Source organism: Falco punctatus (assembly GCF_963210335.1).
Source record: "Falco punctatus genome assembly, chromosome: 9".
NCBI classification, from domain to species: domain Eukaryota; kingdom Metazoa; phylum Chordata; class Aves; order Falconiformes; family Falconidae; genus Falco; species Falco punctatus.
In genome coordinates, this window is record NC_137589.1 from 15,747,962 (window position 1) to 15,760,508 (window position 12,547).

At 39.6% G+C, this 12,547-nt stretch overlaps 1 protein-coding gene across 7 annotated transcripts in view; it reads right to left on the reverse strand.

Moving 5' to 3' along the window:
* The window catches only part of ANK3 (ankyrin 3), a 381,110-nt gene that overhangs the window by 110,343 nt on the left and 258,220 nt on the right, over positions 1-12,547 (reverse strand). For all 7 annotated transcript variants that reach the window (XM_080402708.1, XM_080402712.1, XM_080402710.1 and 4 more), the window contains 2 exons: positions 6,014-6,112; positions 1,263-1,460 (listed from right to left, as the gene is read on the reverse strand). In XM_080402708.1, the coding sequence (XP_080258834.1) occupies positions 1,263-1,460; positions 6,014-6,112 (297 nt within the window). The remainder of the gene's footprint in view (positions 1-1,262; positions 1,461-6,013; positions 6,113-12,547) is intronic.

Here is a 12,547-nt window from a genome sequence, read left to right on the forward strand (position 1 = left end):
ATCAAAATTAGCTTTTTTACCGTAAAGAATATTGTATGCTTTTGTAACATGAAGTCACTGCAATTGCCTGTTCCAGTGCGAGCAGCTCTCAACTGTCTCCTTAGCAGTGGACAATGTCCAGAGTAATGTGTTTCAGGGAAGAATGAGCTCAGGGTTCAGGTACTACACACTCAGGCTCTTTCTACTTAATCACCCTCAGTGGGGATCAGGACAGAATAAAAGGGAACGCTAAAAGGTTTAAGGGAAAAGGAAAGTTGTGGCTAGGTTGCCAGACTACTGAGAGGCCACTGCCAGCAACTCTGACAAGCTAAACCTGATGATGATTTGATTATTTCAGAAGGTGAAAATAAATATTACAGGCCTACATACCTCTCCACTGGCTGGTTATAGTGAACAAAACCCATATATCATAATACCTTGACCTAAGACAGATGAAGATGGGTTGATCTGATGCAAAAAACAGAGGGGCTGAGGGAAGAAAATCTATGGAGCCTATGCTGTTTTCAAGACAGTCAATCCCACCTGGCTTGTGAGGGTTTCAGCAGCTCACATATTTCAGGAATTGAATGAGTTAGTAGCATCAAGCTGTGAAACCAACAGTCAACCCAATTAATGTCAGAATGTAAATTTGTTTGGAAAAATTATTGCAAAACAAATGAAAAAGACATTTTAAAAACAACTGGTTTCAAGTATGATTTTGAAAAAAATACATCAATGCATTCAGTTTGTATGCAGTTTAATTAAATTAACAGATTTTGTTGCTGAAGTTGTTTTTAAATTAAAAAGCCACATGGCTCCATTGACATAATTATAAATACCACAGATATTCATTATGTAACTCATTCCTACTTTTTACTGCTTTGCATCTTTGAGAGCTAATAAAAATTCTGTTTTAAGCATTGCTGATTATTTTCTCTTTACAAACATTTAGAAAATTAGAATTCTCTACATACCAAAAACTACAGCAGTTATATCTGCATCTGTTTCATCTATCCAGAATCATACCAAGCTACCAGAAGGCAAAAGTGCCTTAGTTACACTAGAAATTCATAAATCACTGTTGACCATCCATAAACAAAGGTCTGCTCTGATTGCATGATACATTATTCATACTTTGAACCTCAAGCATCCTGTCTTGGGCTGTAGTAATACGACATTTCCTCACTGTCAATGATCAGCAGGCAGAAAATAACTCTCAAATAAGTCTCACTGCAACTTTGGAAGAATGCTTAGCTGTGAATAGTAACCCGCTGTGTACTCACCAGTGCTTTGGCATTAGGATTAGCTTTCTTGTCCAAGAGAACCTTGGCAACTTTGTAGTGGCCACAGTGGGCGGCAACATGCAGCGCAGTCAGATAGTCATTAGTGACGTCATCTACAGGCACGTTGTGCTGAATCAGAAGCTGAACACAGTTTAGATGATCTCCTTGTGTTGCCATGTGCAACGGAGACAAACCATTCTGTGAACAAAAAGACCCAGCACTGATGGGTTATAGGATGCTCAGAGAAATTGAACTCCTTACGTTGTTCTTAAAGCATTTGTTGCATGATGAATTTTACAAGCCCCGAGAGCACACAAAATAAACCTAACACCTTCAGTGTAACAACGAGGGCTCTTATTCTAGCAAAAGCCATGTGGGATTTGGAGCTTGTTCAGTTAGAGTTTGTAGGCAGCTCTACATTTAAAAAACCCAGTCATACCAATACCAGCAATGCTCTACACATAGCTTATTTCAGCCAGCATAACTCAGATAAATTGCTCAAGTTAGACAAGTTATGTGAAGAACAGCACTTTGTAAATTTTTAATACCCTAACCAGGAAATTGCTGGGTTTAGTAGCTGCATTAAACTCATCACTCTAATGTAGACTGCATATATCAGACATGACAGAGCATCCCTCAGTAATCACTACAAGCTTCCCTCACCCCTCCTCTAGTGTTTTCCTGAATTTGGGTTGTACACACACCTTGCACCACATTAGACACCTGTGGAGACCATTCATTCTTCCCAGCCAACATGAACACAGCAGCAAAAGTTTCAAGTGCAACAAGGTTGAAAAAACTTGAATGAGACCACCATGATGTGACCTACCAGCAGAGTGGTAAAGCTCTGTTTCATCAGGGAAACTCCTGAGAGACATTCATGTTTAGGAATAAAACCTGTGTCAAGGATTGTTTCTTGCACTGCTTACAATAGTTAATCAACAAGCTGACAACATATATTACACTTCCAGAGTAAAAACAAGAGAGAAAATTGTCAGAACTTTGAAGGACTGACCCTATTTCGTGACAAAAGTTTGAAAAAAATGCCAGAATTAAAGAGGTCTTGTTAGCAGAGATACATGAGCTCTTTAGACAAACCTCGACACACCTCCTTCCATTTGTATTCCTTTGGTTTGGTTTGGTTTTGGTTTGTTTTTTACTTGCTTTGTCCTTCTAATGCTAAAATTAGATTCAAGTGCAGGAGCTATTCTGGTAACACACAATAGTATCTAATCTATAAATGACCGACAGTACACTGTGTTTGCCACCATGAGGAAACTGAAGCTTTTGCTCACAGATGCAGTGCCCTCATGTGACCACAGTTCGCAAAAGCAAAGCAGCAATGTAGAGCCAGCTGAGATCTCGGGCTCTCTGCAACAGATGATTTCTTTCTTCTTCCTTCCCACGGCCATATCATAACATTAATGACAAACGTAAAGGTGGAAATACACAGTGAAGTAATTTCTAAAAGTGACATGGAAGAAGGATGAAAGCAAACACGTTAATACTGTCAGAATTTGAAGAGTTTACATTCAGTGCTGAGAAGCAGACATTCTCGGACACAGTTATATCTTTCAAGTAAGATTATCTCATGGGCATCTCACTTGTGATTTATGTTGGCTTGGATAAGCCTCTCTCCCATTCCCAAAGACTACTACAGCAATTATCTGCATGAAAGCTTGACACTAGCAATGCATTTTAAATGTTTTCACTGCCTTCTGGTATAGCTAAACAGAATAATAATAATAAAAAAAGATTATTTTCCCTCAGTCACCGAGCCCTCGTGATAACAGTTTGTAACTGATGATGCTTTTTTAGGTGATAGTAAAAATCATGAAACTTTATACTGTGCTGATCCATTTTTATGAGAAAGAACCTTCAGGTGAAAACTGTCATTCTTCACAGTAACAGCCAATAGACCACACTTATTAATGGAGTAAGAAATTGAGAAGTTAACATGGGACTCCCTTATAGGACACACTTGTACAAAAGAAGCTGATGTTGATGGAAAAGAAGGGAAGAAGGAGAGGAGTCACACGTCAATCTGTGAAAATCAGCAAGATGCTTGACAAAATTCTGTCATGGATAAGAAAAGTACAGAAACTAGCCAGAGTTTACATAGAAGTGAAAGAGACAGGACTGGATGCTAAAGAAGTTGATGAAGACAAAATATCATTGGAATATTGGCTTTTGCTCTGACCTAAACCAAGCTTGCTCTTAATTCTGTCATAGAAGATGCTCTGCAATCTTACACAAACCAGTTAATATTTCAATGGCTTTGTCTTTCCACTTTTGACACCAAAAAATTACACTTAACAACGTTCTGCTGTGTCATATTCATGTTTTGAGAAACAATCCACCAATGACCGTAAGTGATTTAGCACTTCACGATGGAGCCACTATATAAACAGTTATATTTTATTGTTTTTATTAAGATTGCCAAGCAAATATTAAAGGTGAAGAAGTTCAAGATTAATCAAAGATGTTGACAGTCACATGATACCTTAAAATAAAAAACAGAAGAGGACCACAGAGATGAAATAGAGTATCAAATGCCTGACTGTGCAAATATAAAATTATCAGTGATACATAGCTTATTTTGTAGCTGTGTCAAAGGACTTTAATTGGAGAAAGTGTCATTAACTTGGGGGGGGGGGGTGTTGAAAAAAGAGAAGAAGAAAAAAGGAGGAGAGCCAAACAAGCCTAGAAAAACAGTAATTAAAAAGAGATGAACATAGCTACACAGACATGTCATTTCTCACACTGAAAATCATTGGCATATTTAGGACTAGAATTTGGTTCGCCTTTTGCTTGTAGAAAACCCCAGACAATCCATGAGGTCATTGCCTCCCCTGAAAATAAGCCTAAGGTTATTCCAGAGTGAACAAGGGTCAGCACTACAGTACACAATCTCTAGTAGGAAACAGCTATCAAACTGTGGTCCGGTTATTCTTCTGGAATAGTTTTACATAATGTGAGAAAACTTTATGAAGTTCAAATTCTTTCAGAGATATGCCCTATATCCAATAATATATGACTTAATCTGAAGAGAATGGAGCCACTTATTTTTGCAGAGGACAGTTTAGTGCCAAATGGATGAATTCATTTATGTCATTCAGAGGCACCGCTACTCCTTAGCTCACCTTCTGAAAATGGTAGAATTAACACATCTGAGGGAAACTCAGGAAGCGCTGCATTCTTCTGTTCAATTTTTAACACAAAACAGTTTTCCCTTTTTCAGCACTGAGTCTCCCATTTTGCAGAATGTGTTTATATAAGCCTCTGCAGTTCAATGTCCAAGTCTTTCAGCCTTGGGCCATTTCAAACCCAGTATCTCCTGTTCTCATCTGCCTGATTTTGGCTAGTGAACTGTGGGCCAGGCATGTGAACCTCCCCAGGAAAAGGAACAAATTCATAACCTACAGGCCTTGAACAGCAGGTTAAGTTTAGGGGTAACACCTGACAATACAAAATCCACGAGACAAAGAAACGTAATTCCTCAGGACAGGCTCTAATTTATGATGGTGGAAACCAAAGCATTGGGGTTGACATTTTTTTCTTTTAAGTAATTAACTGAGCTACCAGAGAGTGTGGAAGAGTCTTACTCCTTGGAGTATGAGCTCTAGGCTCTGAGAGTGGCAACGGTGCAGAGATGCACCCAAGGGGCCCTAGGCAGCCCTTTGCTGTCTCCCCCTGCTCGTGAAGTTTGCAAGTCAGGGCTGTGGGAGTCCATGGAAACTCCACATGCAGAGGATGGGTGGATTCTGTCTGTCAGATTACCCATGACAGCACTTGCCGGTGACTCACTGAGCAGAGGAAAGCTGGTGCCAACCTCCCCAAACAAATGCTAAATATATTCCAATAAGGGGGATAAAAAACAGAGAAGAGGGAGGAGAAAAGCAGAATATAGAAGCATACTGAGACAGAATAGGACAGGATGACAATAGAGAGAAAAGAAATAATAGAAGGAAAGAAAAACTGTTGTTGGAAATATATTGCTTGCAGACTAAGAGAAAACGTGTAGTGAAAGGTTATCCTGGGAAAGAAGCTCCACAAACTGCACAACCCAAATGTCAACCCTGAATGAGAATGTAGTGGTGCTACAAAGCAGGCTGCTGCACTGAGATTAAAATCAGCATAACGGTAGAGCAGAGACCACCACCAGAAGAGTTCTGGCAGGTGCATGCTTTAATGCCAACCCTTGGGCCTACAGCAATCTGTGAACCCTGGCACTGGTGATTTGAAATTCTCACGAAGAATTTTGTATGATAAACCGTAGAGAAATAGAAAGTGGAGAAACTGGTAATCAGGCGAAGTCCTAAGGAAATATGAGCTGTCTCTGCAAAGAGACATGGCTCTATTTTTATCTCTGTCTCTACTCTAGCCTTAGGGTAATTTGGTGCAAGCTGAAGATAAATTATAATCACTGTGTATTTATTCCAGGATAGATACAGAGATTTTCAGCTACTGAAATTGTGAAGGATAGGGTTACCATACATGCCTTTTTGGTTGGCACATAAACCTTTTCTTGTGCATCTTGATTTAACACATTTTACATACGCAGACATGCTCTACATACGGCATTCACTTTGGAGATCTCCCACACAGTTACTTTAAATAGCTATGAAATAGGAAAATTATTGTCAAACCCTTAAATATATGAGACAGGCAGAATTACATAAACACCCCCCCAAAAAAAAACCCCAACAAAACTATAAGGATTATCCCAGCAGAAAACAGTACCCAGTTACCTTGGTTTTGGAAAGAATAGGAGCACCACGATCCAGCAGCATTTCTACAACCTGTTCATGACCACTTCTTGCTCCACAGTGGAGGGGTGTCAGCCCATCCTGTGGGACACAAGCATTACAACTGATTAGTTTCAGACACAGTAAAATCTTGTGCGCTTTTATAAAGACCTATGACTTCCCAAGGAACTAATTCATCCAGCAGGATGCTCCTCTTACACAACTGAAGAGCTGAACCTGTTTATTCAAATGGACAGCGTATGTTTTTGCTCTGATTTTCTAAACATGTAAATAGTCTTATTAAACTGGTGCTCGTGCAGTGGGCCACCTCCAGGCCCTCACTGTACATGCAGTAAAGTGGTAAATGCACATACGAAAAAAAGATGAGATTGCAGTTCAGGTACTTTGCCTGCACGCCTTTGAGAAAACTGGGCCTTCAGTTTGTCAGTATACATCAAAATCAAGGGACAGTCCTTTTGTCTGAGAGGAAAAAAAATCAAAATCTTTCCTACTTAGACTTTTTTTATTACACTGATTTTGACAGGTTTCTAGCAGATGAGAAAAATGTCTTAAACCCAGGTGATGAAAGCATATTGGATTCACTTCTTTCTCTTGTCACGTAGACTGTACTTGTGTGACTTCCAGCTGAGTGATGGATCTAGAGTCAAGGCATAAAGTCAAGACCTCTTTTTTGTAGTAGTATCATCATATTAGAAATACATTCCTTAAATAAGAGGAAGACTCTTTTTAACATTAACAAGGGTTATTCCAAACTGATTTAATTATTCTTTGACCCGTAGCATGTTTACAGTGCTCAAGTAACCTGCTGTACATGAGCGCTATGATGAAAGATAGCACATATGCCTTTAGTAACTGTCAGTAAAGTCACATGCAGTTTTTCAATGGTGTATGACAGAGCTTGTTAGAAATAGTAATGTCATAGATTAAAGAAAATAAGGAAGAAAACCAAATGTTTTCAGAATTAGTAAGAGCAAATGTGATTTGTTACAAGCAAAACAAATATGCAGGAGATACTGTCACAGAGAAACAATATTGTATTTTCACTAAATATGTCAAAAGAGAAGCCTTTATAAGAAACATTGAAATTAATAAAGAAGGTAGATAAATATTTATTAGTTTTCTAAACACAGCCCATAAAGAAAGGGGCCTTTTTTCCAGTGTCTTCCAGCACTCTTATAAACACATATGTTGTATTGTCTAAAATATGTATGTCACATCATTTTTATAAAAAGGATTGTCTAAAATGCCTTGTCACACATCCTGTGCTCACCAACTCATGCACACACACACCCTCTCTGTCTGTCTCTGTGTGGTAGTAAGTACTATCAAGATACCTCCTTAGATGTATTTTCCATGCATAATTATAAAATTCTTTCTTGCCAATTCCTAAACAAGTACCCTCTACTAGAACATCAGCTTAAGGCCTGCAAAGTGTAGAGGGCAGCTGGGAAGAGGGAAGTAGCAATTCAGAGAGCTTTACATTGTGCTGCTTCTACTTTATTGCCCTCTTCTAACAAGCCTATGAAAGATAGCAAACCAAAATTGTTGTGATTAACTTTTTCTGCTAGTCTCATTTAAAACTTTTATGGCTCTCATTGTGAATGGTCTTCCAATTTAAGGCATATGTTTTTGACATAAATGAAGAAGAGATTTTGGTTCAGACTTAACTTGATCAGGACTCAGGGAGACAATTTGGCCCACTATGTTCTTACTAGCTTCTCCAGAGCTGATGCTATTGTCATTTCTGTTTTCTGTTACTTCAGCCCATGAAGTACATGGAAGGGCATCTTGTTAAAAAGATACTACACCAAATAAAGATGTATTGCTCAAAACATATAAGTAAAGACAAAAAGAAAAGATATGAAAACCCATGAATGGCACATTTATCAGCTGAGTTGCAAATATTTTGCTGTAGCTTCACAAATGTTTAAAAAGGTAACACTTATTTCCCATACGAGTAGTTTCCACAGGCAAGGGCACATCAAGTACTGAGCGGGACGCAAACAACTAACATAAAAATATCACCACACAAAAAAAAAACCAAACCAAACCAAACAAACAACCCCCCCCCCAAAAAACAACAAACAAACCATATGGGAAAGAAAACAAAAACCAGCAAAGCTAGGTAACTAGAGACCTGTAGGTAGAAGCTGAAGATCATGTACATTAGATTGTTCGTTCTTTTTATTTCCTATAATTATCATGTTCTCCAGGCACATCAAAGAAACATACTCAAGGAGATCAGGCACAAAATTTTAAATTAGAGAATAGAATTTCCAGATTTTATGCCCCCTCCCTCATTTCACCAATGTATCATGAGTGGCGCATACCAAGCTCACAGAGTGCGACACACTTGATCATGCACTAGATTACAACCTTACAAACTACTTCAGTGCTCCCCCGAGCACAGTGCCCCAGTCCTCACAGTGCCTGTACCCTGCACTCCGACCTCTCCCAACCCCCCAGCTTACACCTGTGGCCGACAGGGTTCCTGCAGCACAGGAGGTGGCAGGCAGTCATGCTTGGCTAGTTAGAGCTCATTCTAATCCACAGAGTGGTCACTACCACCAGATGCATCACATGGCATGACGCAGCATTGCAATGCAATGTAGGTGGTTACTGGGACAGCTGATCTATTGTTAAGATGATGTCAGGACTCCCACTGTAAAAAGCAAATACGCTTGAAGACAGCTCATTTAGCTGCAGAGATTTTTGATTTTTTATTTTTATACTGAAAAGACACCATCTATTCAGCTGGCTTGGTTGATTGCTATATGGCACTAAAAGCATGTAAAAAAAAGTGCTGAGGCAATCTGAAACACAGATCAAAGAAAGATTTTGTTTAAAAAAAGAGAATCTGAGATTAAAAGTGACTGCTCTGAACTCAGCAAGACTTCACTGATTTTGTCAGGAGATTTTCTACTTGCTTATTTACTGTTTATATAGACCATAGGATGTGAAGCGTAAAATATATTACATGTATTAGGAAGCAAACTTGCCTTAATATGATAGTCTGCAATGGCTCAGAAAAACCATTACAAACGATTATGACAATAATCTGCAGATTAAGGACTCTCTAAGTATGCACTGACATGATAAATCATATCATCTGTATTATCTATCCCTCCAGAGAGCCTAAGAGCAGTCCCAGCAAAGCCAGGAAGACAACAGGAGTTCCGCTTAGGCACAAGCTTCCCATAGCATTGCACACCCATCTCTGGGGCTGCTGCTCTTTCTTTAGCTGTTATTTAAAACACACACACACACACACACACAAATAAACGAGATTTGAGCATTGTTTCTGGTCCCTGTTGTGATTCAGATAACTGTGTAGCTCTCTGATCATGTTGCACTGGGGTCACAACTGGCTTGAGATTAACAATGATGGTGCGGGCAGTTGAGCTTCCCTGCCACCACATGTGGCTCTAAGGGACAGACCAGCCTCCCTGTGCTCCCTGGCTACCCCTTCCCTGTCAACGCTAATGCAGAATTTCTCTCGCATAATGAGATCCTCTGGGCTGTACCCCAAATCCACGCTAGCCTCAGTACCACAACTCTCACATCAGCGAGCATCAGCTTCCAACCAGTCTATGAATGATGAAATTAAGCACAGCGCTTGGTAAAAACTCAGCTGTGATGTAAATGCCCAGCAAAAGCTTGTCATGCTTTGAGCCAAATCCCAGAGCCGGCCCATAGCCCTGGCAGGAGTGCAACCAACAGGCACTCCACTCCCCTGAGCCAGAGGTAGGAGGCATGTTTCACCAGGGGAGCAGTTACTGCTGCCTCCAGGGTTTATCAGCCCCATTGCTGTTTAGTGAGTCTCCCTGCATGTGCTTCAGCCTAGCAGGGCTCTGTATCTCATGGCTCCTCCATGCTCTAAGTCTCCCGAATTCTTCACTTCACTGACACTATTCCAAACTGCCCCTTCAGTACAAGAGGGCAACAAATGAAGTTTCCTCTTCCTGCACAAGCTAAATGCACTTAAGAGTGCCAAGTGAGTGTTATTCTTGTAGTTATTTTATATCTTAATACATGTAGTTTTTCTGGAGCTGTTTATGCATCATCTGATGTATCTTAAAAGAGCATACTCCACACACTTTCATGCAGATGTGAATGCTGGCCTGTTATTTAGCTGCAAAATCAGTAGAATGAAGATTATAAACACTTATTGTTAATCCAGGTTAGAACTTGCTGGCTGCCTGCTTCAGACACAAATTCACCTTGGCATATACACTATTAGACAGCCAAAGCAAATCAAGGTAATTTAATCGACCTCTCTAATTAAACTTTATTTTTCAAAGTCTTTTCTGGAAGACAGAAAAAACATAATTAGGGCAACATTCAGTAAACATGCTACATGAGGCATTAATAACTCTTTGCTTAGAACGTTAGTCAAAAACCTGAATGATAAAATCTGCCCTGGATGGACAAAAGCAGTGCACAGTTCTTGAGGAGTAACCTTAAGGATTCAGTACAAAGGCCCAAGCTGCTAGACATCTTGCACAGTAAAAGGACAGAGAGAAGATAAACAGCTGGTTAAAATAAACAATGGAACCAAAGCCTGAACTAAAAAAAAAAAAAAAAAAAAAAAAAAAAGAGATGGCTGAGCCTCAAAAGAGTTTTAAGATCTTTTTTGGAAAAAAATCTCATACGCTCATACATTATCTCAACTCCTAACTGCAGTTTACAGGTGTGCAACACTGTTTTTCGTGCTCATCAAATCTTAGTCTAATGAACACAGAGAAATCAGGAGACCATCATTGACTTTTACAATAATTTAAACAGGATAAGGATTTAGCCCTTCACATTAACCTTTTGCACAGTATTTCAACATTGCAGTTTCCAGGACCATCTGCCAACAGCAAACGCAAATACTCATGGAAATTACTAAGGAAAAGAAATCATTACCCCAACTTATTTAATACTCAGGAAAGGCTTTAGGTGAATTTATCTATAAAATGAATATGTTTGTGAAAAATAAAAATAGATATTACATGGAGCATATTTCCAGTACCCCATACAGAGAATGGATTGCAGGAACAGATCACAAAACAACAGCTGAATTGCTAAATCTGTCCCATCTAAGAGTCAGAGTAGCGAATCCTGGCCCTGTTAGTGTTTGGTCAACAATACAAAACAGTATCTTCTGCATACTCATTTAAGGATGAATTACAGATCTGATACAGGAGAAACAAAGGCCTAGGAATTTCTACCTCTGAGGAAAAGGAACAAACAGTTTTCATTAATTTTTATCCTTTCATATGGGTACAGAACTTTTGCCATTCACCTTTAAAGAGGTATTTTGCGTTCTGTAACCAACATTCGCATTAAATAAAATCATGGTGTCCAAGACAAAAATTATTTTAACCAACTAAAAAAATTCTTCTAATCTATCTAGAACCTCTTAAAAAAAAACAACGAAGTGAGGTCTCACATTTATAGATCTGTTCAGAGAAGCCTCACTTATTTTCATGTGCAAATCCCATTGTTTATCAAGTTGGGTGTGCATTCAGCACCTGCACCTGCCCCTTACAAAACACCACGAGGCTGGGGTCTGACTGGGCGTCCAGCTGAACAGCATGATGATATATATATCAGAAAAGACAGCCCTGGATGCTCTTTGCCTTTCAATACATTCAGTAGTGGTGATGCTGTTAAAAAAGGATAGGACTGAAGCTTTTGTCATCCTCTATTTTTGTAAGGCCATTCTATATCTGGGACGTTAGGGGGGGGGGGGAAAAAAAGGTGCTTAAAAAATGAAATTAATGTGAAGTTGACATACCTCAATTGTTAGGCCTTGGGAAACAACATGGGGTCAGGTAGGAATAACAGGAGATTTAGCAGGAACATGTGTTATAACAGCTCACAGCAATTAGTCTTTGCTATTGAATATGAGAACTAAGCAGACACTCCAGACACAATGTCCTTGTTCCATCTAGCACCACGTTACTCTCAGCCTTCTGTTGCTCCTCCTATTGATTTGTAAATCCTCCCTGACCTACTCCAGCAATGCTCTTCCCTTTTCTCGACCATGCAGCTCTCTGCTCAGTTCAGTGAGTCTCTTCAGCAGAGGCACATGCCACACAGACCACAGGCTGGTAAACCCTTGCCAGGATGAGTCAGTGCTGCCGGGAGCAAAACTTCCACTTAGTCACTAACTGCCAGAAAATGATGCTTCTGGTAATGCCAGAGAAGTGCAAGGATGAGTGACACACGTACAGCACAAGCAGGAGAAGTTATTCAAATCCCTTTTGATTTATGGGTGTTTGGGGAAACAGGCAGTCTCTGGGGGAAGCCAGAAAACACAAACCACCACTTCGTGAAGTACACTCATCCATTGCCTTTCACCTCACTGGGAAGCTCTGCCAGACTTGGGAGCTGTTAATGCTTCTGCCTTCTTCCTGAATCCTGTTTCCATCCTAGCCTGTATTTTTAGTTATCTTAATTAGCCTAATGTCTGACCCTGGAGTCTATGATACAGAAAATGAAGTAGATAATGGATTTTCATAAGTAAAA